The 24361-nt window shown below is 47.2% G+C and overlaps 1 protein-coding gene across 3 annotated transcripts in view; it reads left to right on the top strand.

Moving 5' to 3' along the window:
- Positions 1 to 24361, top strand: part of ARHGEF25 (Rho guanine nucleotide exchange factor 25) — a 399528-nt gene that overhangs the window by 313676 nt on the left and 61491 nt on the right. For all 3 annotated transcript variants that reach the window (XM_073663292.1, XM_073663291.1, XM_073663295.1), the window contains one exon: positions 14268 to 14587. In XM_073663292.1, the coding sequence (XP_073519393.1) occupies positions 14268 to 14587 (320 nt within the window). The remainder of the gene's footprint in view (positions 1 to 14267; positions 14588 to 24361) is intronic.

Genomic DNA, 24361 nt, shown 5'->3' with positions numbered 1-24361 from the left:
ATAAAATCCATGCCGCGCATCAGGTTCCAGAATAACTTAATACAATAATACTGCACATTTTCGCACTTTGAATTTCCCCTAATACAAGAGCAATCGCCATAAAAGCTAATGCCCTTACAAGTCTTCACTTAGAAATTAGAGATAATGAAGACCAGTTCTGGGTTCTCTGGATCCCAGTTGAAGCGTTGGTCATGCTGACAGCTTGGCAGTTTTCCTCCCTGATTGAGAGCGCTGCTTCACAGAGCAGTTTTCTAACATCAGTGAAATGGGCATTGAATCACTAACTAATTGAATGTTCTCATATCGTCTGTTGGCAGATATTGTGTTGTACATACTCACTTAGATACAAACTCCCTTTTCATTATACTTCATATTCATTTGAACTTGATCCTTAGGGTAAGTGTCATTTCCTAAATCTCTAAACTTGCACATATAGAGATAAAAAATTGTTTAATGACTAACCAAACTTTTTTTTTTTACTATCCACCAGGCGTTGCAAAGTTCTGAATTTTTTAAATTATATTTCACTACCTTATTTTGCTTTCTTTTCTCACAAACCCTACTCTGTACTGCTGTTTCAATGGCAGTTCATGCTCCTTTAGAAGCTGCTTTCAACTGCTGCTCAGCAAGATCCACATTCAAACAATCTGTGTATGGAAATTCCCCTGTCTGAGTAGGAGGGTTAGGAGTTGGAAGAAAAGAGGTTGAAGGGGTTTTCCAATACTATGACAACCCCTTCTCAATCTGAATGTTTGCCACCATTAAAATAAAAACACTTATACTCACCTCCCATGCCATCGGCGTTTCAGCGGTGTCGGCACTCATGTTTCGAGGGCTCACGTGAGGTTGTTATGTGCCGCCCCCTGGCCGGCTGCTGCGGTCACGGTACTGGTGCACGGCAGCCCGAGTGCTGGTCAGGCCTGACCTGGTGCACTCGACTGTCTCTGACAATTGTGGGGTAAATAATAAAATAATTAAAAGGTTCGTGACGCCAGTTGGGATGTTCGGCCGGGCACTGATGAAGGCCTCTGGGAGTTAGATGGTGATGAACAGTGCCAGATTATTAACCCTTCCCAACCAGGGCTAGCTCCCAGGGGAGTTGGAGCAGGAATGATGCAGCAGAGAATGATCAGCATTAGACGGAGTAATAATCAGTTTTTATCTTTTACTGGAGTTCTGCAAACAGTTCCAGAAGCTTCTATACATTTCACATACAGGGTTTTGATTGGACCTGCACGGTGAGGATTCAGTTTCTCTGCTGTGATGTAGTGTAGCCTTCCTGCTGCTAATTATATCTCTGGTAAAAGACTCCTTGGACCCCAGGGATCCATGATAGACAGGTACTGGATCCGTGATCCCTTCCAGCGAGCAGGCAGCTTGAATCCTGTGGAAACCACTTACTTTCTCTTGCAGCTGTGTCCCTGATGCTAAGCGCTGCTGAGCCCCTGGGCAAAGCACTTTACTGCTCGTTATATGAAGACCGAGCAGTCTCTCAGTTTACCACGGACTTTGGAAGTCTCTGTGGCTCTAGGGACTGATACCCTGCCTCCTGCAGCTTGTCCTTGAAGAGAGCAAGCTGCTCTTCTTCATCCCAATCTCCATGTTGCTACCTCTCCTCACATTTTCACTACTGAAGCACCTCCTCTCCCCTGAGGGATCGTACACACTTCCTGGTTCAGGTAAAAGTGCACAATCCTCCAGTAAGGGATCCGGTACAATATGTGGATGCAGTTTTCCCAGCAGAAAAACCAGCCCTCACCATAGCTGGCAATACATATAAAAGTATATCATACATGCTGGCATTTTGTGGTGCTACAGACGCCTGCGCCACAGTTGCTTTGTATGTATCGGATGTATGTATTGTATGCGTTCGGATGTATCGAACACTAAGAGGAAGTCAGGGCTGCGGCTGCTCTCTGACTCCTTCTCGATGTTCGATTTGTCTGAAGGCGGGGACAGTGATGGCGTTGCTGATTGGGTGCAGAGCTCATGTGAAGTAACAACCTCATGTGAGCCCTGCGAACGAGATTACTGACACCGCTGGAACACAAGCCACCATCTGGAGAACTTCTCTTCATAGCTGTTTGCTAGACTTTCTGCTAATGCACCAAGTTGACAGACAGCTGCGAGCCACATAACATGGACCCCGTCAACCACAGGTTTGGGACCCCAGTTATAGTGTATGGATCTTTTCTGAGAAGCAGTTAAAAGTATCTTCTAAAAGAACGTAATCGGGGCTTTGAAACAGCATTGCAGCTTAGAGTTTAGGAGTGAAGGAAGCAAAATAAGGTAATGAATTATATTACAAAAATTCAAAACTTTGCAATGCCTAGAAGATAATTATATAAGTAGTCTTATATAGTAGTATTTAGTCACTCTTTAAACCTATAAAATATATATTTCAATCTTAAGGGGACTATACATATTAGATGAAAGTACTTTGAACTTTCTAAAAATGTAAGCAGGAGTGGCCCACCAGCTAATGATTCCCTTGATGGGCAAGGGAAGGGTTCCAAGATTATACTGTATATTGAACTCAATGGAGCGGTGTAACACACCCAATCATTTTGGTATTATGGGAGATAATATGCCGTCAGAGTTTTGCAGTGGCTTACACCCTAGTCCTTATTGAGAACACATGCACGCTCAGCCAAGCTAGGCGTACATGTGTATGGGGGTTTTCAGGAGGAATAGCTGTCGGGTGAACTGTTAGACAAACAGCTATCTAATATGTATGGCTAGCTTTACTCACAAGGGCCCACCAGTGACCAACTCCAGGGCCCCACTTTTCAGCTACATATAAATGTGACATTATCCTCAATCACAAATGTATATAACAATGAACTGGGCTGATTGTTAAATGAATAAGATGCTGCCTTTGTCTGTACATAGTGATTCAAGTATATTGTGCCAAGTACTGCTCATATAAGAGGGTGGTGGCCCACCGGAGGATTCTCCTGCTCTCCTGTGGGCCAGTCCAAGCCTGATTGTATATATACAGCACAGTACTTTCAGCTTGGAAATACCGTACAGGTGCACCTGTTGGATTGGACATTCTTTATTCCTGTGCGCTCTCTGTCATATATTGGTGATGATTTTTACAGAATTCACTCTGAGGGGCTTTTTCTCGTTCTGACATAACTTATTAGCCTGTCTCTGTCTGGCTTGTCTCTGCTCATCTATCTCTGGATAACTATTACATGACAGTGGCACGCTGGGCTTGACACTTCCACATCTCTTGTCATTCTTACCAGTGATGAACACATGGTTCTTCTCCACAGTCGCGGGTTGCCATGGTGACGTGTCCTGCAGTGGAATTCAGCCCACACATCATGAGTCAGTCATTACATGACCCCGGCCTGCTACCCCGTTCCTTCACCTTACTAAAGTCAGGTCCCACATTTTATGATTCAGCTCCGAAATACTAATACATTTGTCCATTAACAATAATGCAGAAATAAGTCGTCCTTTTTGTAATCATTGATTTAGTGAATGGCAGAGATTATGCCAAGTCTTTGCAGCATGGAGAGGAAATAAACCCGTGTATGTGAGTCATTATAAACTGCATTGTTGCAAGTGTTGTCAAGTTATATTCCAGGAAGATGTTATAGGATTGGTGGAGTAAATTTCTTATGGCATGTCTTAGAAACGTAAGAAAATCCAGTTGGTCGGGTTTTATGGACATTAGAGGTTGTCCACTACTTTTTCATTGATGACTTATCCTTGGGTAGGTCATCAATGTCTGATCAGTTGGTGTCCGACACCCAGCACCCCCACCGACCAGCTGTTATCGGCGCCGGTGGCCGGCGCCTGGAAGTACTCACTTGTGGAGCTGCTCAGTCTTCTGGTAGGAGGCAGATGTACACTGCCGCAGCCGATCAGACATTGATGACCCATCCTAGGGAGAGGTCATTAATGATAAAGTAGTGGACAACCTGTTTAAGGACAATCTAACAGTATCATAAGGATCAATCCCGGAATACGTGTGTGACATTGGCCATAGTGATATAATGCCACCAGAACCTAGCGATGAAGTTTTCTGAGATGTTTCTAAGGCTGTGTGCCCACTATGCGTTTTGTAAGCGTTTTTGCAGCAGCAATTCCACTGCAGAAACGCTTAAAAAACGCTTGGTAGAAGGCCTGCCATGTTCCCCAATGATAATCCGCATGTGCTGTGTTTTGATCCCAGGTTTCATGATGGAAATGTGTCTGTATTTTGCTCATTAAGGTCAGCCTTACCACATAAGGGTTTATTCACAAATAGTAAAGATGCTCCCGGTTTTCCATCCTGCTTTGCAGGTGGAGAATCTGCAGAATATTACAGTAACAACAAAGTAAATGAGATTTTAAAAGGAAGATGGCCTCAGAACATGGCCTACTCAGGTTGTTGTGTTAAATGAATTTAAAAAAAATGTTGCCAATTTTTTTCCATATCAAAATCAATTTTTCCCATATAATTTTTTTTTTATATTAAAAATAAAAATCTTGCAGTTTTCACATTGGCCACTAGGGCTTTTTTGTACGCATGCATTCTTCCTGTTGGTGCAGGAAACAGCACATGTACATTAACATCTGAACAGTCCCTGACCCTATGTTTTGTATTCAAGCATCTAAAGGTCATTGTAAAGGAGGTTTAAGGCTGTGTGCCCACAATGCGTTTTATAAGCGTTTCCGTAGCGGCAAAAACACTGCAGAAACGCTTAAAAAACGCATGGTAGAAGGCCTGCCATGTTCCCCAATGATAATCCGCATGTGTTGTGCACATGCTGCGGAAATTTCCGCTGCGGATTATCATTGCGGAAAAAAACGCAGCACTACCAATTATTTTGCGGAAGCGCTGCGTTTTCGCCACCATTGACTGTCATTGGAACGCATGTGTGGCACCCCAGGGGTCTGGTTTCCACAGTAATAGCAATATTACGTCTGAGAGCAGGTGGGAGGTCTCTTGGTCAGGAATCCTATGCATGCCACACCTCCTGCCCAGTCCTGGGAGGGGAAGAACTTCCCCTATATAAAACTGGGGCTGAGGCAGGGTTAGGGAGTTAAGAAGAGGAGAAGAGGAGTCCCAGACAGAGACATAGTCTGGTCTGGAGAGGAGCAGCTATAGGAAAGAAAGATCAGGAGCTCAGTGGGAGCAGTGCTACAAGGAATCAGGGGCTGGCAGCTGTAGAGCTCGCCCTGATTGAAGAATTATCACCGGACCCGGAGTCCGAGGCTGTGGGGACGAATCCTTACCCAGCAGCAGAAACCGACCGGCAGGGGATTTCAGGTCCTCTGGCCAAGAAACCCGAAGGCACGGTCACACGCGTGGGACCAGCACCGCCGTCGTGGAGCGGAAGCTACCAGAAGGCCCCGAGTCACCGGCCATACGGGTGAGCACCACACGGTACACTCAGGGACGTGGGCTACTTTTACCCGCCTCTAGCAAGGTAGCCAGAAGAGTACAATTAGTTGGGGAGGCCTACAACTCCGCCTGGCCAGGGGAAATCCCATCTGCTCAAAGACTGACCAGGCCCCGATCGCTAGCCAGTACTCCGGGAGGGTCTATCTTTATCACCAGTAAAGACCCTGAACTACACCGCATCGTCTCTGAGTGGTTCCTGCTACCCCCATCATCCACGTCGGCTGCCCTGAGGCCATACCCCTCCCGTTGGGGGTTATACCATCTACGCTGCACAATCGTACCACCGGCCTCAGCGGTCTGCCCTGCAGCGGCAGCTCCATAGCTGCATTCAACGGGTGGCGTAGTCGTCCAACATCTACTGCTAATACTCAGCCACACAGTTTGACTCCCTGGGCACGGACCGGGTCACCGCCACGAGACTACTACCCCCAACAGGCCCGGCTCCGGGTAGTCCCCGCGTGCGCAACGCTACACCAAGTAGGCCCAGGGGCGCGTCAACTTTGGCGTAGTCGGCAGGATTTCGTGCCCGCAACCACCGGGTACTGCGTGCCTGAAAAAGACTGTTCAAACTTACCAGTGGTGAAGATTCCCGCCATCCGGCGCCATCTTCTACCTTCTTCCCGCCATCCGTGAAGTTTTCCCGCCATCCGGCGCCATCTTCTGCCTTCTTCCCGCCATCCGTGGAGTTTTCCCGCCGTTGGACGCCATCTTGAAGACGCCGCGCGGGAAGAAGAGGGGCGTGGACTCTGAAAGCGCGCGAGAACTGAAGCCCCGCCTCACGTCCGGACGTTGCGTAAGGTCCTGGAAGGAGCCCCGCAGACGCCGACGTCACAGGAGCGCGACGGAAGGTCCTCAACCCTGACGATTCACTGCGGAGCCGCGGCCTACGGAAGAGGATCATCGCAAGGTAGGCCACGGTCCACTAGGGGGGGGAGAAAGATGTCGGATACGGAGGAGAGCTTCACTGCCTCAACCCCCGCCAGCGCCACCGCTGCTGCAGTCATGCCTTTCACCATGCCCTATATCCCGGGAGCAGCCTGGCTACCCCAGTACTCAGGGGAGTCACATACCCTGAATGACTTTAAAGAAAAGCTGGATAGCCTCTTCCAGGTGTACCCCCTCACAGAAGAGCAAAAAGTGAGCATCCTGGTGGCCCAACTAACCGGGGCAGCCCAAAGGGAGGTAAAGTCCTGGCCACCTGGGAGGAGGACTGTCGCAGGGATACTAACCCGGCTGAGGGACACCTTTGATACCCGCACCTCAGCCGAGATTAAGCTTAGATTCTATGGGTGCAAGCAGCGAGCACATGAGAGTATAAGGGACTATGCACTAAACCTACAAGAGGCCCTGAGAGCCATTAAGCAGACCGACCCTGACAGCGTGGGAAACGAGGACAGGCTGTTGACCGAGCAATTTATAGAGGGACTATATTGCAATGTCCACCGAACCCAGTTGCGGGCCATAGCCTTACAGGATCCTCATCTGGACTTTGCACAGTTCAAGGACAGAGCCATCCGGGTGCTCCGAGAACCGACACCGGGTGGCGTTGTGACCCACAGGCGCCCAGCTATCACTTACCACCAGGAGGCGGCGCCCTTGTCGGCAGGGCCTGTGGGGGCTGATGCGCAGGCTTTGAACAATGACCCGGCTCCGGACCTGCACCATCAGGTCCAGGAGCTAGCTAAAAGCGTTGCTGCGCTAACCCGAACTGTGCAGTCTTTACAGGTTTCTGCTCCAGGGAAGATCCAGCTGGCATCCGGACCGGAGGACATCCCGTGGCGTCGACCAAGGAGGACCCCACCGGCCAGAGGAAGACCCAGCGACCGGTACAACGAGGACGGACAACCTATCTGCCGCCGCTGCAATCAACCCGAACATATGGCAAGGTACTGTCCTTTAAACTGGCACAACCTGGGGTAGAGGGCCAACCCCCAGGAAAAAGATCACCAGGCCCATCGAACTGGCGCGACAAATATGTGGGAGGACGTCCAGTCTTGCCTGTGGTACTGGATGGCATCCCTATGAGTGCCCTACTGGACACCGGGTCACAGGTCACCACCATCCCGTACGTGCTCTTCAAGCAGTACTGGAATGACTCGGATATAACCCGCTATCCAGACGACGACTTGAGTATCATCGCCAGTAATGGTCAGCCCGTGCCACAGATCGGATTTAAAGAGATGACCATTAAAATCGGTAGAGTCGAGCTGGCAGCACAGGGACTGATCATTGTAGACATTGACAAGCGCGAGAGTCACCCAAAGATAACTCTAGGAACTAATGTGATTGAAAATTGTCTTGCAGAGGTGATTTTCATTTTACAGCAGGTTGCCAAGAACGCCAGCTCCGGCCAGCAGCGAGTGCTCCAAAAAGAGATCCGGGCACTGATGCGACGGCAACAGGTGGAACTCTCCGGTGGTGAGATAGGAAGCGTGAGAATGTGTGACCCTTTCCCTATTGCCATGCCCCCGAAAAGTGAAATGATGATTTGGTGCCGGGCAGCTATTGGTCTGAGAGGTAGAGATTACCAGGCAATGGTAGAACCAGTCTACTCAGACAGTAGGCCCACCATTTTGACGGCACGGGGGGTGGTTGATGTACGCCATGGGAGGGTGCCCGTTCGCATAATAAATATCGGGAAGAGGGAAGTGTACCTGCCCCGCTATGCCACGCTAGCCAAATTGTATACTATCGACCAAAATTCTGTACAGTCCGTGGAACCCTTGCCTCTATCTCATCCAGAGGAAGGTAACGGCTCCAAGCCACAAATGGAGGACTGGTGTCAGCAACTACATTTGGGTACTGACTCCACTCCCTCACACCAGAAACAGGGAGTCTATCGGGTGGTTAAAGAGTACGAGAGAGTGTTTAGTAAACACCCGTTAGACTTCGGGCGAGTAAAGGGGGTAGAACACCACATCCCCACGGGAGACCATCCTCCCATAAAGGAGAGATACCGACCCGTACCCCCTGCACACTACCAACACGCCAAGGGGATGCTTAGAGACATGAAGGAGGCTGGAGTAATCAGGGATAGTTGTAGCCCCTGGGCAGCTCCACTAGTCTTGGTTAAAAAGAAAGACAACACCATGAGAATGTGTGTAGATTACCGGAAAATCAACCGTATCACACACAAAGATGCGTACCCCTTACCAAGGATAGAGGAGTCTTTGGCTGCTTTAAAATCTGCTAACTTCTTCTCCACTTTGGATCTCACTAGCGGGTACTGGCAGGTTCCTGTAGCAGAGGCGGACCGGGAGAAGACCGCATTCACCACCCCGATGGGACTTAGCGAGTTTACCTGCATGCCCTTCGGACTCTGCAACGCACCAGGAACCTTCCAGCGATTGATGGAATGCTGTCTGGGACACCGAAACTTTGAGACGGTCCTGTTATACCTGGACGATGTCATCGTCTATTCCAAGACCTACGAGGACCACCTGAAACACCTGGCGGAAGTGTTCGAAGCTCTGGCAAGTTACGGCCTAAAGGTGAAACCCTCCAAGTGTCACCTCCTGAAGCCAAAGGTGCAGTACCTGGGACACGTGGTGAGTGCTGACGGAGTGGCTCCCGACCCTGATAAGATCACCGCAATTAAGGAATGGCCAAGCCCCTCCAGCGTAAAGGAAGTGAGGCAGTTCCTCGGGTTGGTAGGCTACTACCGAAGGTTCATTCCCGGTTTCACCAAAAAGGCAGCTCCTATGCAGGACCTCCTGATAGGCCAGTCCAGGAAGGCCAAGAACCAGAAGCCACCCTTCAGATGGGAGAAGCTGGAAGAAGAGTCCTTCCGCCAGCTGAAGATGGCCCTCACGGGGGATGAAATCCTGGCGTACCCTGATTATAGCCAGCCCTTTATCCTCTACACCGACGCCAGTAACATCGGGCTAGGAGCTGTACTGTCCCAGATCCAGCAGGGGAAGGAACGGGTAATTGCTTACGCCAGCCGAAAACTGCGACCCACCGAAAGAAACCCTGAGAATTACAGCTCATTTAAGCTAGAGTTCCTGGCAGTGGTGTGGGCAGTCACCGAACGCTTTAAGCACTACCTCGCTGCTTCCCGGTTCACCGTGTACACGGATAACAACCCGTTGACACACCTGGACACTGCAAGACTCGGTGCCCTAGAGCAGAGATGGATGGCCCGCTTGTCCAACTATGAGTTTACAATCAAATACCGGGCAGGACGCTCCAATACCAACGCGGACGCCCTGTCCAGGATGCCGAACCTACCGGACGTAGGGGAAGATTCAGAGGAACTGGAAGAAGTTGAACTCCCCGCGTTCCACCGTCATGGGACTATCCAGTATTCCCACCGTGTAAGGAGTAAGCAATCCGCTACGTTCAACCCATTACCTCATTACAACTGGGCGGAGACGCAAGACAGTGACCCTGCTGTCCGACTGGTAAAGGAGATGCTGACTCGGCCAGATGCACGCCTTGACCCAGACGCTCCGGAGGAAGCCAAGCAACTGTGGGCTGAGAAGAGTCGACTGTTCCTTTACAAGGGGAAGTTGTGCCGCAGAATGGTTAACTCCCGGACGCATGAACTAATCTGGCAAGTAGTGGTGCCAAGAAGAGACGCAGCTATGGTGATGGAGGCATACCACGACGGAGCTGGGCACTTCGGATGGAAGAAGCTGGAGTTCCTGCTGCGCGGGCGGTTCCATTGGGTAGGCATGAGAGGAACCATCGAGAGGTGGTGCAGAGACTGTGGCCCATGCAACCTAAGAAGGAGGGACCGTGCCAGCCAGAAGACTCCCCTGCAGTCCATCATCACCAGACAGCCGTTGGAACTGGTAGCCTTGGATCATGTAAAATTGACCCCAAGCAGAAGTGGCTACGTCTACGCGTTAACCATCGTGGATCACTACTCCCGGTTCTTGGTTGTCGTCCCCGTCAAGGACTTAACGGCTCAAACAGCAGCTAGAGCCTTCCAGCAGCACTTCTGCCGTCCGCACGGATACCCGGAGCAGGTGCTGACGGACCAGGGGCCTGCCTTTTAAGCGGAAGTCTTCCAGGAGTTCTGCACCCTGTATGGCTGCCGGAAGATAAGAACAACACCCTATCACCCGCAAACTAATGGACTTTGTGAGAAAATGAACCAGGTGGTGATAGATCTTCTGAAAACATTGCCCCTGGAAGAACGTAGTCTGTGGCCTGAAAAGCTGCCCGACCTGGTGGACCTATACAACCACATCCCTGTAGGTTCCACCAACTGTACCCCGGCTTACCTAATGAGGGCGAGACCTGGTAAGCTTGCTGTTGATCTGGAGATGGGAGTCCTGACACCCGAGGACACTTCACCAGAAGCAGACTGGGACACAGAGAGGCAGCAGCAGTACCGGAAAGTACAGGAGAGCGTGGAGCGAAGTCTCTGTCAAGCTAGGGAAAGACAAGAGAAAACTTACAACCAGTATGCTCCCGCTGTTCCCCTGGTGCCTGGAGAGCAGGTCTTGAAGAGGAAAAGACGGCTCCACAAGTTGGACGACCAGTGGGAGAAGGACCCGTACACCGTACTGCCCTCAAGCCACGACAACCCAAAGATCTGTACAATCAGTAAAGACGGAGGGGAAACCACAGCCATTGTATCTCGGGATCACCTGAAGAAGTGTCCCGAACAGCTACGGAACCCTGAAGAGGAACAAGAAGACCCTCGACCCGTAGAGGAAAGGGAAGATATGGTTAGTACTGTGCTCGGAGACTTCCCTCGGTCTTGGACTCAAGTCAATGGTGCTGTTGTGGTACCCGTCCTCACGTTCCTCCAACCAGCATCCCAAGTGCCTACGGAGACACAGGTAGAGCTGGAAGAACAGCCGGTCCAGGAGGCAGAAGACCCCACACAAGCAGACCAGGAGAATCAACCCTCTGCTTATAGTGAGCCTGCCATACCTCTAGTGAGCCAAAGAGTCCGTAGACGGCTGCCCAGTTTACCCTTGACAGCTCCTACACCCTGTAGCTCAGGACCAGTCAGTCAGCTTCGTAGGTCCACTAGGGTTACTAGAGGCCAGCTGCCCATACGTTGGAGGATCTAAGTGTTTAGACTGTATCATTTGTATTCACTTGTTTTCTGTTACTTGTAAATAATTATGTGTTTCTAGTTATTTCATAGGAGTCTTTGGTGGATTTACCGGGAATCCTTTGTGCATATGGTTGGAGCGTAACCCAGGAACGGACTAAAGACTGTTAAGGACTCGGGGCAGGACAGACCCCTACCTGGTTACGTCTCCCTGTTTTTGGTGAAATGGACACCCTTGTTTTCTTGAAAAACTGCACCCGGTTGCGGACACGCCGTGACCATCCTAATGTTTTTCTTTATTGCGTTGTTTCTGTTTGTAATTTGTTATGTTACAAAAATATGTTTAGTCCCGGAGTACTAAATTTCACTAGGGGGGAATGTGGCACCCCAGGGGTCTGGTTTCCACAGTAATAGCAATATTACGTCTGAGAGCAGGTGGGAGGTCTCTTGGTCAGGAATCCTATGCATGCCACACCTCTTGCCCATTCCTGGGAGGGGAAGAACTTCCCCTATATAAAACTGGGGCTGAGGCAGGGTTAGGGAGTTAAGAAGAGGAGAAGAGGAGTCCCAGACAGAGACATAGTCTGGTCTGGAGAGGAGCAGCTATAGGAAAGAAAGATCAGGAGCTCAGTGGGAGCAGTGCTACAAGGAATCAGGGGCTGGCAGCTGTAGAGCTCGCCCTGATTGAAGAATTATCACCGGACCCGGAGTCCGAGGCTGTGGGGACGAATCCTTACCCAGCAGCAGAAACCGACCGGCAGGGGATTTCAGGTCCTCTGGCCAAGAAACCCGAAGGCACGGTCACACGCGTGGGACCAGCACCGCCGTCGTGGAGCGGAAGCTACCAGAAGGCCCCGAGTCACCGGCCATACGGGTGAGCACCACACGGTACACTCAGGGACGTGGGCTACTTTTACCCGCCTCTAGCAAGGTAGCCAGAAGAGTACAATTAGTTGGGGAGGCCTACAACTCCGCCTGGCCAGGGGAAATCCCATCTGCTCAAAGACTGACCAGGCCCCGATCGCTAGCCAGTACTCCGGGAGGGTCTATCTTTATCACCAGTAAAGACCCTGAACTACACCGCATCGTCTCTGAGTGGTTCCTGCTACCCCCATCATCCACGTCGGCTGCCCTGAGGCCATACCCCTCCCGTTGGGGGTTATACCATCTACGCTGCACAATCGTACCACCGGCCTCAGCGGTCTGCCCTGCAGCGGCAGCTCCATAGCTGCATTCAACGGGTGGCGTAGTCGTCCAACATCTACTGCTAATACTCAGCCACACAGTTTGACTCCCTGGGCACGGACCGGGTCACCGCCACGAGACTACTACCCCCAACAGGCCCGGCTCCGGGTAGTCCCCGCGTGCGCAACGCTACACCAAGTAGGCCCAGGGGCGCGTCACATGGATTACGCATCACTGTACATGTACATGCGGATTCCATACGTTTCAATGTGCGGATGGTACCCAGGTCTAGAGGACAGGAGACTCTCCTCCGGACCCGGGTACCATAGAACCTGTAAAAAAAAAGAATAAAATAAAAAATAAATATTATATTTACCTTCTGATGGCCCCAGGTGTCCTTGTCTTCACTTGCCGTCAGATCGTGGTGGACTGAAGGACCTGCGCTGACGTCATAGTCATGTGACGGCAGGTCCTTCAGTGTACCGCGAGCTGCCGGCAGCCAGGACGGAGCGAAGCAAGACTCGGGGGGCCATCAGAAGGTAAGTATAGATTTATTTTTTTATTTTTTAACATTCTTTACGGTCACACTATATAAATCAATGCTGTTTGCATGGATTTATATATTGTGACCAAGTTGTCAAGCACTTTTCCAAGTGATGCTAAAATCGCTTGGAAAGTGCTTGACAACCCACATGTGGAAATGCAAGTGAAGAACGCTTCACATCCGCATGTCCCTGGCAGGAAAAACGCATGTACAATCCGCATGTACAATCCGCATGTACAATCCGCATGCGTTTTTTTCTGCCAGGGAGATGCAGAAACGCTCAGGAAAAAATCCGGAGCATTTCTGCATAGTGGGCACATAACTCAGAATTCACCAATCACAATTAGGCTATCAGCTGTCTATAGAGGTGATACCTGACATTATAATGCTGCTGCCTTTGCTGATAATGAAACTGCTGAAAACTCTTTCTGAAGGGACTGAAAGTATATGTCCACGTTCACACGATCAGTATTTTACCTCAGTACTTGCAGGCCAAAACCAGGAGTGGGTGATAAATACAGAAGTGGTGACGTGTTTCTATTATACTTTTCCTCTGATTGTTCCACTCCTGGTTTTGGCTTACAAATACTGTGAAATACTGACCAAATACTGATAATGTGCACGTGGCCTAAGTTTAAAAAAGCCCCAGTGGCCACTGTGAAAATAGCAAGATGACTATTTTTTTTTATTTTTTTTATAAAGATTGATTGTGATATGAAAAAAAATTGCTAAATACATGTAACACAAAAACCTGATTTTGGCTAGAGATCATTTTCTGATGATTGCTTCCATGTATCAAACCTCACCCACATGCTGAGGAAAGAATTTGTGGAGTAATTCACCAATGTTGTGGATTTTCAATCTGTTCCAAGTCAATTCTTTTCATTAGCACCCGATTTTTTTGTGGATTTTCACCATGGATTTTTGTTACCGATTGATAAATAAATTAAATTATAATATATATATATTCCCTAAAGATATGCTCTTCATAAATAAAGGCGGAAACATAAGCATTTTATTGATAAAAGTTTTTTCTCACTCAACCTTGATGCAGAATCCTTGAAAGAACGGATTTATTCCAGAACACTAATGTATATTTCTCTTTCTTTCGTCCTCAGAATCCTACTCAATTGCTGGCAGTGATGGCAGCATATCGGCTTCGGTGGCTTCCATTCAACCTCAGCCCTCCACGAGCTCTGCCCCCAGTTCCCCAGGATCCAGGAGGTCTGTGAGCACTCTGAAGAAATGGCTGACAAACCCAGTGAGAAAATTAAGCAGTGGCAGCCGCCTTGATCAGCGACAGAAGAAAGTTGAAAGCAGGCCAAAAAGAGGCATGCCTGGCCGGAGAAGGAGTGCCGATGATGGGGGAAGAGCAAGCTTTGACCTTGGGGTTTTGAGAAAGATGGATGACTTCACCCGGGGTGAAGACAAGGGTTCAGTAAGTTATTTTGTAGTCTAAGGGGAGCTCAATTGAATATATATAAAAGTAGTTTTCACACAAATGTCTCCATTATTCATTACAGGCAGTTTTATTTAGACATTAATGGCCCATCAAACGTCTTCCATGCATAGATGCTCACCTCTCTTATATACCATATTTTTCGGATTTTAAGACACCCCCCCCCCAAATTTGGGAGGAAAATGGGGGTGCGTCTTATAATGCGAAGGTACAATATTTTACCTTGGAAGCGATCACAGATACAGGAGGTTGGCAGCGGCTGGGGCAGGAGTGGGTCGATGTTGCGGGCCCTTCTCTTTCAAAAGAATTTGGCGGTGAGCGGAGGTTACCTCTCCCGCGGTGTGCTTCGGGAAAATGGCCACCTGAGCATGCACAGATTGAGATATTAGGAGACGAGATCTCGTCTCTCAAGATCTCGATCTGCGCATGCTCCGGCGGCCATTTTCCCTAAGCCCACCGTATGGCTTTGTAGGAGAGAAGGTACGTCCGCTCACAGCCGACCTCTTCTGAGGACGAGGCCCACGGCATTGCACCTCTCCAGACACCGCCCCAGTCCTCCTGAATCAGTGACCTTTCTGAAAGGACGGGGCCCGCAGCATCCCCCCACTCCTGCTGCAGTCGCTGCCCACCTGTTGAAGCAGTGACCCTGGCTCCTATGACCCCCGCTCCACCGCTGCCGCTTCTCAGGTAAAACAAATTATAAGGCACATGTATTTAAAAAAAAACATTTTTTCCTATTTCCACCCCCAAATTTGTGGTGCATCTTATAATCTTAATATCTGCAAAATACTGTATTCCTTTTTGGAATGCCAAAAAATGGTCTGCTGATGCCATTATCCTAATATATGGGAGACCCAGATTGCTACACACTGCTCTGTTAGTTCTTTCCCACCCCTGCTCTCGAGCCGTGAGTTATTTCTTTTATCTCTAAATATCGAACCTAAATGCGAACAGTCACGTACTGAAAATAGTTTGTATCAAGATGGCGAGGGAGCCACACAGAATTACATTGTATGCTGCATGGGGCCCCTGGGTTGCAGGTTGTTCACCTTCGTTCTAGAATATCTGTAAACTGAGAAGATTTAGTTTGATACAATTATGGGCAAGGCTGCAAGAGTCTGGGGTCTAAAGCTGCAATTACACTGGCCGATAGTCCATCAGATTCTAATAGTAACAGCTCATCGTTCATTATCATTGTGTAATGTGAATGGGTTGAGCGACTGAACGATGTGTGCAGAAACGCTCGTTTCTTCGTGCATGGAATTGTTTAACTTTCGAAAATGATGTAATGTAAATGGAGATTGTTCACTCTTTCAATGATCAGACCAGAAAAAGGAGGAGTGGAAATACAAGTCCTAAATAGGGTTAATCGTGTTCCAAGGTAATAAAGTGTTCAGTAGCAGTTAGAGCATTGGAACAAATAAATATTCATATTATTGAAAACATTTTCTCTTCGCTTAATTTGATTACATTTTCTTTGAACAATATTAACGGAAATGTTTGTACAATACTTTATGAATTCATCTATTCAAATAAATAGTATCAGGGGATATTGTATTATTAGATATACATATAGATATTGGACACAGCTACACTTTATATTATTATGATGTTCGATGTTACAATGTAACGGGCGCACTTCAATCATTTCATTCACAATTCTCAACATCATTTCCTAGTCGTGAGTTACAACATTTTAACGATTGCCCGCTTGTGTACATGAACCCTTACTTTGCTGTGATGCATGTATAATTCTATGGTACATGTGTATCGCCCCGTATAAAGGACTTCTCAATGTTTTGTTGATTTTAAGTAGCCCAAATTTCTACCAACTCCTCTATAACTTTGCTGGTCACTAGATCAGAACTTGAGAAGCCCATAACCAGACAAGATCACTCTTATCTCTTGGTGAAACAGGGGTCTGGACAGGTAAAAATGTCATCAGGGAACATACAGACTGTCCCTACACACATTACATTGTCAGGAAATCCCATTAAAGTTGATAAAATCCATTAACAGATATATAGCCTGTTCCCATGCACATGAGACCATTTCAACTTTTATAAAAAGTTCTTGCCAATGATGAAACAGTGTCACACATCCCCTAAATTGGGAAAGGTCTTGTTTATGGGTTCACAACAAGGCACAACAAGTCTGTGCAGCCCTTAATTATCAGATTGTCAATGTAAAGGGGATGCGTGCATACCTGTATGGCTGATAAATATATTATATGGCAGACCTGGTATTTCTGGTGTCATTTGTTTCTGCTTCTCTATTACCCCAGGTAAAATGTTATTCCCATGTCAGACATTTATGGCATAGCTTTACCATATATGACTGATTGGCCCAGCCCTCCATAGAGGAGATGACGTGGTGGATAGGTGCTTTATGACTATCTCTATTGTAGTTTATGGGAGTTGCTCTGTAGCAGTCATATGAATTCTGTGGAGTGCTGAACAGGGAAGCATGGTGTTCCTATTCTCCTGATAGGTAGGAGTCCCAGAAGTATCCTGCCTTTTACACATTTCTTTCTAGTAATGTTAGGTGTTTAGTAGTTGTGATACATTTTTCTACGTCTAGATATCTTGCTGCAGTGTGAAATGACATGACTAAGAACTGTACATATTTCTTGGTTCGAAACGAGTAGCGTTTTTTTCTCAGTATGTCCTGTTTTTAAACTTGTGTGTTTTTCATATCTTTTTAATGGATCAGTAAAGCTCTTTTTTTTTACTTGAAAATTTGGATATTGCTGCTGGCTAAGATTAATGTCACGTGGATACCGTGATAGAAAGGGGCCAGAAGATTGCGGCTTCTGGTTTCACGAACTCCTGCACTGATTAGAACTGCTTCACCATCTTATTAAACATGGCAGTTTTTATCCTTGCTAGCAGTGCAAGGGTTAATCTGTTCAGTTGAATCTCCTGGTGCTCTCTTACTTTGGTGATCTCAGCTGTTCATTGTTGGCCCCTCAGCTATATATGCTCGCCCTGGCACTTAGGAATTGCAAGTGTTAGTTCTTACTGCCTGGTTGGGAGTTGGACGTGTGGTTCGTGGTTGGAGTTTGGAGATTTGTTCAGGAGATTGTTGCTTGGAGTTTGTTTGTGTGCACATCCTCATCCTCTCCTATTTGGTTTTTACATCCTTTAACTCCTTTGTGTCCCACTCTGTTGTTTGGTGTGTGTATTTTGTATGATTATTTTCATTTATGCCTCTCCATCTTCCGTAGTTTATTTGGTTAGTGTATTCCTGTACACTTTGGCTTCCCACCTCCCTGGGTGGGGGAGGGGACATATAAGGGTTGATATGGGACTATAGCAAGGCACATGAACCCAGCATCTCCACCTTCACGAGTAATCCGGGGGACAATGTGTGGTGGAGGGGACAGATAAGGGTTGATATAGGAGTAAAGCAAGGCACGTGAACCCAGCATTTCCACCTTCAGGAGTAATCCGGGGGACAGGCATAGAAAAGGGCGCCCCTAGTTCTAGGGACCTGGTTAGCGCCCATAGTCCCAAGGCACTGCGTGACAATTACCGTTTTTTCACATTATGGAATATGCGTCATGTTAGAAAATGCTACTTTCATATAGTGTTGATACACCGTAAATGTCTCAGATGAGAATACTCCTTTCAGTTTTTATCTTTTACTTTAATCCATGGGAGTTGTAACATGGCCCCTGAATTCGAAAAGGTTCTGCACCCCTGGAGTACATGAAGCTTCCTCCATTCTGATGCTGGCATGTACCATATCAAGGACAATCCAGACTTCTTCAAGTTATATGATCTATTTAGAGCACTTTGGTGATAAGTACATACATTCACACGTCATATATCTGTAGTTATTCTGTGAAAAAGTGTGCGTCCTTCTTAATCCTACTATATTTTATCTTTAATTTCATACTTTTTCCACTTCCCATTTTTATTCCTAAAATATGGAGCATGTGGTTACTTGGAGCTTAAAAGCGAATATTTTCCACATTTTCTGTTATTTTATGGTCTGTTGGATGAGATGGTTACCACAGGAGCCTCTTCCTGTCAGACGTTCTCACATCATTGTTATGTGACTGGGGAAGTTCAGCTGATTCATTATCTGTTCACCTCAATCGTTGACGTATCACCTTTACGGAATGAAATACATGTTGTTGCATGGTCACAAATGAAGCAGAATAAAAACCGCACAGATAAGACATGAGCACAATGCAGTCCTTAGAGGGCAGCTGTCACATTGTACATGCCGTCTGATCTGTGGACAACATGGTGTAGAGAAGGAGAAACTGCGTAGCATGATATGTAGGCGTATTGGAAAATATTCAGTATATTCAGTATATCTTATTTTTCGGACTATAAGACGCACCGGACCATAAGACACACCTAGGTTTTAGAGGAGGAAAATAGAAAAAAAATGTATGCAAAAATGTGGTCATGATGCCCTGTTAAGGGGGAGGGGGTCTGCTGCTGACACTCGTATAGGGGTAATGTCCCCCAATTCTGTTAACTTACTCCATCCTGGTATATATGCCCCCCCTTCCTATTATACGTGGCCCCCATCCCCATCCTGGTATGCATGGCACCCCTCATGCCCATCCGGGCATGCATGGCACCCCAGTCCCCCATCCGGGTATGCATGGCAACCCTCATCCCCATCCTGGTATGCATCACACCCCTCATTCCCATCCTGGTATGCATGGCACCCCTGATCTCCATCCTGGTATGCATGGTACCCCTCATCATGGTATGCATGGCACCCCTCCATCCTGGTATGCATGGTACCCATCCATCCTGGTATGCATGGCACCCCTTATCCTGGTATGCATGGCACCCCTTATCCTGGTATGCATGGCACCCCTCCATCCTGGTATGCATGGCACCCCTCCATCCTGGTATGCATTGCACCCCTCATCCTGGTATGCATGGCACTCCTCATCCTGGTATGCATGGCACCCCTCCATCCTGGTATGCATGGCACCCCTCCATCCTGGTATGCATGTCACCACTGATCTCCATCCTGGTATGCAAGGCTCCCCTCATCCTGGTATGCATGGCACCCCTCATCCTTATCCTGATATTCATGGCATCCCACATCCTTATTCTGGTATGCATGGCACCCCTTATCCTGGTATGCATGGCACCCCTCATCCTGGTATGCATGGCACCCCTCCATCCTGGTATGCATGGCACCCCTCCATCCTGGTATGCATTGCACCCCTCATCCTGGTATGCATGGCACTCCTCATCCTGGTATGCATGGCACCCCTCCATCCTGGTATGCATGGCACCCCTCCATCCTGGTATGCATGTCACCTCTGATCTCCATCCTGGTATGCAAGGCTCCCCTCATCCTGGTATGCATGGCACCCCTTATCCTTATCCTGGTATTCATGGCATCCCACATCCTTATCCTGGTATGCATGGCACCACTCATCCTTATCCTGGTATTCATGGCATCCCACATCCTTATCCTGGTATGCATGGCATCCCTCATCCTTATCCTGGTATGCATGGCACCCCTCATCCTTATCCTGGTATGCATGGCACCCCTTATCCTTATCCTGGTATGCATGGCACCCCTCATCCCTATCATGGTGTGCATGGCACCCCTCATCCTTATCCCGGTATGCATGGCATCCCTCATCCTTATCCTGCTATGCATGGCACCCCACATCCCTCATCCTGGTATGCATGGCACCCCTCCATCCTGGTATGCATGGGACCCCTCCATGTTGGTATGCATGGCACCCCTCCATCCTGGTATGCATGGCACTCCTCATCCTGGTATGCATGGCACCCCTCCATCATGGTATGCATGGCACCCCTGATCTCCATCCTGGTATGCAAGGCTCCCCTCATCCTGGTATGCATGGCACCCCTCATCCTTATCCTGGTATACATGGCATCCCTCATCCTTATCCTGGTATGCATGGCACCTCTCCTCTTTATCCTGGTATGCATGGCACCCCTCATCCTTATCCTGGTATGCATGGCACCCCTCATCCTTATCCTGGTATGCATGGCACCCCTCATCCCTATCCTGGTATGCATGGCACCCTTCATCCCTATCCTGGTATGCATGGCACCCCTCATCCCTATCCTGGTATGCATGGCACCCCTCATCCCTATCCTGGTATGCATGGCACCCTTCATCCCTATACTGGTGTGCATGGCACCCCTCATCCTTATCCTGGTATGCATAGTAACAGAGTAACATAGTTTTTTAAGGTTGAAGGAAGACTAAGTCCATCTAGTTCAACCCATAGCCTAACATGTTGATCCAGATGAAGACAAAAAAAAAACATGTGGCAAACACTAAGCTCCACATTGGGGAAAAAAAATTCTTCCTGACTCCACATACGGCAATCAGACTAGTTCCCTGGATCAACGCCCTATCAAGGAATCTAGTATATATAACCTGTAATATTATACTTTTCAAGAAAGGCATCCATGCCCTTCTAAAATTTTAGTAGTGAATCACTCATTACACCATCATGAGGCAGAGAGTTCCATAGTCTCACTGCTCTTACAGTAAAGAATCCGCGTCTGTGATTATGATTAAACCTTCTTTCCTCCAGACGTAGAAGATGCCCCCTTGTCCCCGTCTCTGGCCTCAGAGTAAAAAGATCAGTAGAAAGGTCTTTGTACTGTCCCCTCATATACTTGTACATAGTAATAAGATCACCCCTAAGCCTTCTTTTTTCCACAGTAAATAACCCCAAGTGTAATAACCTGTCTTGGTATTGCAGACCCCCCAGTCCTCTAATAACCTTGGTCGCTCTTCTCTGCACCCGCTCTAGTTCAGCTATGTCTTTCTTATACACCGGAGACCAGAACTGTACACAGTATTCTAAGTGTGGTCGCACTAATGACTTGTATAGAGGTAAAATGATGTTCTCCTCATGAGCATCTATGCCTCTTTTAATGCATCCCATTATTTTATTTGCCTTTGCAGCAGCTGCCTGACACTGGCCACCAAACTTGAGCTTGTCGTCCACCAATACACCCAGGTCTTTTTCAGTGACAGTTTTGCCCAGTGTTTTACAATTAAGCATGTAATTATACATTTTATTTCCTCTGCCCAAGTGCATTACCTTACATTTATTCCCATTAAAGCTCATTTGCCATTTATCAGCCCAAGCTTCTAGTTTACATAGATCCTCCTGTAATATAGAATTGTCCTCCTCTGTATTGATTACTCTGCAGAGTTTAGTGTCATCTGCAAATATTGAAATCCTACTCTGTATGCCCCCTACAAGGTCATTAATAAATATGTTAAAAAGAAGCGGGCCCAATACTGACCCCTGTGGTACCCCACTGTTAACTGAGACCCAGTCTGAGTGTTTTCCATTAATAACCACCCTTTGTTTCCTATCACTGAGCCAGTTCTTAACCCACATACATATATTTTCCCCTATCCCCATTGTTCTCATTTTATGTATTAACCTTTTGTGTGGAACCGTATCAAAAGCTTTTCAAAAGTCCATATACACAACATCCACTGCATTTCCTTGGTCCAGTCCAGAACTTTCCTCTTCATAAAAGCTGATCAGATTAATTTGACAGGAACGGTCCCTCGTAAACCCATGTTGATATTGGGTCATGAGGTTATTCCTCTTCAGATACTCTAGTATAGCATCTCTTAGGAAACCCTCCAGGATTTTACCCACAGTAGAGGTTAAGCTTACCGGCCTATAATTTCCAAGTTCAGTTTTTGTCCCCTTTTTGAATATTGGCACCACATTTGCTATACGCCAGTCCTGTGGTACAGACCCTGTTATTATGGAATCTTTAAAGATTAAAAATAATGGTCTATCTATGACGTTACCAAATTCCTGCAGTACTCGCGGGTGTATCCCATCCGGGCCCGGGGATTTGTCAACTTTAGTGATTTTTAGACGCCGCCGTACTTCCTGCTGGGTTAAGCAAGTGACATTTAATGGAGAATTTTTGTTATCACTAATCATGTTTTCTGTCATGCGATTTTCTTGTGTAAATACTGTTGAAAAAAAATCATTTAGCATATTGGCTTTTTCCTCCTCCTCATCCACCATTTCATCCAGACTATTTTTAAGGGAGCCAACACTATTTTAGTTTTTTACTATTTATGTAGTTAAAGAATATTTTGGGATTATTTTTACTTTCTCTGACAATGAGTCTCTCTGTCTCAATCTTTGCTGCCTTGATTTGGTTTTTACAGAATTTATTTAATTTTCTGTATTTATTTAATGCCTCATCACTACCTACTTGCTTTAGTTCTCCAAATGCTTTCTTTTTGTCACTTATTGCGCCCCTTACAGCTCTATTTAGCCATAGTGGTTTCCTCCTATTTCTAGCATGTTTATTCCCATAGGGTATATATTGTGCACAGGTCCTATTCAGGATGCTAATAAATGTCTCCCATTTGCTTTGTGTAGCTTTATGTCTCAGGATATTGTCCCAGTTTATTGCACTAAGATCAACTCTCAACCGTTGGATATTTGCCTTCCTGAAGTTTAGTGTCCTTGTAATCCCTCTACTACACATCTTATTAAAGGTTACATGAAAACGTATTATTTTGTGATCACTATTACCCAAGTGACCCCCAACTCGTATATTTGATATGCGGTCTGGCCTATTGGTTAATATTAGGTCTTGCAGTGCCCCCCTTCTTGTTGGGTCCTGAACCAGTTGTGAAAGGTAATTGTCTCTCATAGTTGTCAAAAACCTATTACCTTTGCTTGAACTACAGGTTTCTGTACCCCAATGTATTTCAGGGTAGTTGAAGTCCCCCATAATATTGACTTCTCCTTGAGGCGCTGCTTCATCTATTTGCTTTACGAGGATATTCTCTGCTGCTTCCATTATTTTTGGAGACTTATAACAAACCCCTATCAGTAATCTATTTTTCCCCCCTCCCCTTATCTCCACCCACAGGGACTCTACATTTTCATTAGATTCACATATATCCTCCCGCAAGATGGGTTTTAAGGGTGATTTTACATATAAACACACACCCCCTCGCTTGTTTGTACGGTCAATTCTGAACAGACTATAGCCCTGTAAATCAACTGCCCAGTCATGGCTCTCGTCCAGCCACGTCTCAGATAACCCTACCATGTCATAATTATTTTGCAACAAAATTAATTCTAATTCCTCCATTTTGTTGGTGAGGCTTCTGGCATTGGTGTACATGCATTTTATGTATCTCTCTGTACCTCTATTCCTTCTTACTTTATTGACTGTTCTAACCCCACCCCCAATTTCTTTATTTGTGCCCAGGTCATTATCTGCACTATCTTCCCCACCTATAAAATGAATACCCCCCCCCAATCCCTAGTTTAAACACTCCTCCAACCTTCTAGCCATTTTCTCCCCCAGCACAGCTGCACCCTCCCCATTGAGGTGCAGCCGGTCCCTAGCGTAGAGTCTGTAGCCAACTGACATGGTCTGTCGTACCTGCATTTCTGTCTAATGGGAGTACCATTGAACTGTCCCTCGGAAATGGTGTGTGTGTGCTGTATGCAGCTACCTGAGCCCTGGTCCATACTCCATCCTTACCCGGGAGTGGAATATCACACCTCTGGCAGAGGTGCAATACCCTTGCAGCGGCCGAACCCTCGGGGCGCTACATTCCCCCCCGGTAGACCACAGCACGTCCTCGGGCTGGAACAGAGCAAAAAAAACAATTAAGTACAGGATATGCAAAACTTTTTTTCAAAACTTTTCACATTTGAAAACGGACGACAGTTCAATTCTCTTTATGGGAAACACTTTCCTCACTTGT

This window comes from Phyllobates terribilis, unplaced genomic scaffold (assembly GCF_046119375.1).
Source record: "Phyllobates terribilis strain yellow unplaced genomic scaffold, ASM4611937v1 Scaffold_2__4_contigs__length_985480577, whole genome shotgun sequence".
Taxonomy (NCBI): Eukaryota; Metazoa; Chordata; class Amphibia; order Anura; family Dendrobatidae; genus Phyllobates; species Phyllobates terribilis.
This window is presented reverse-complemented; position numbering and strand designations above follow the sequence as displayed.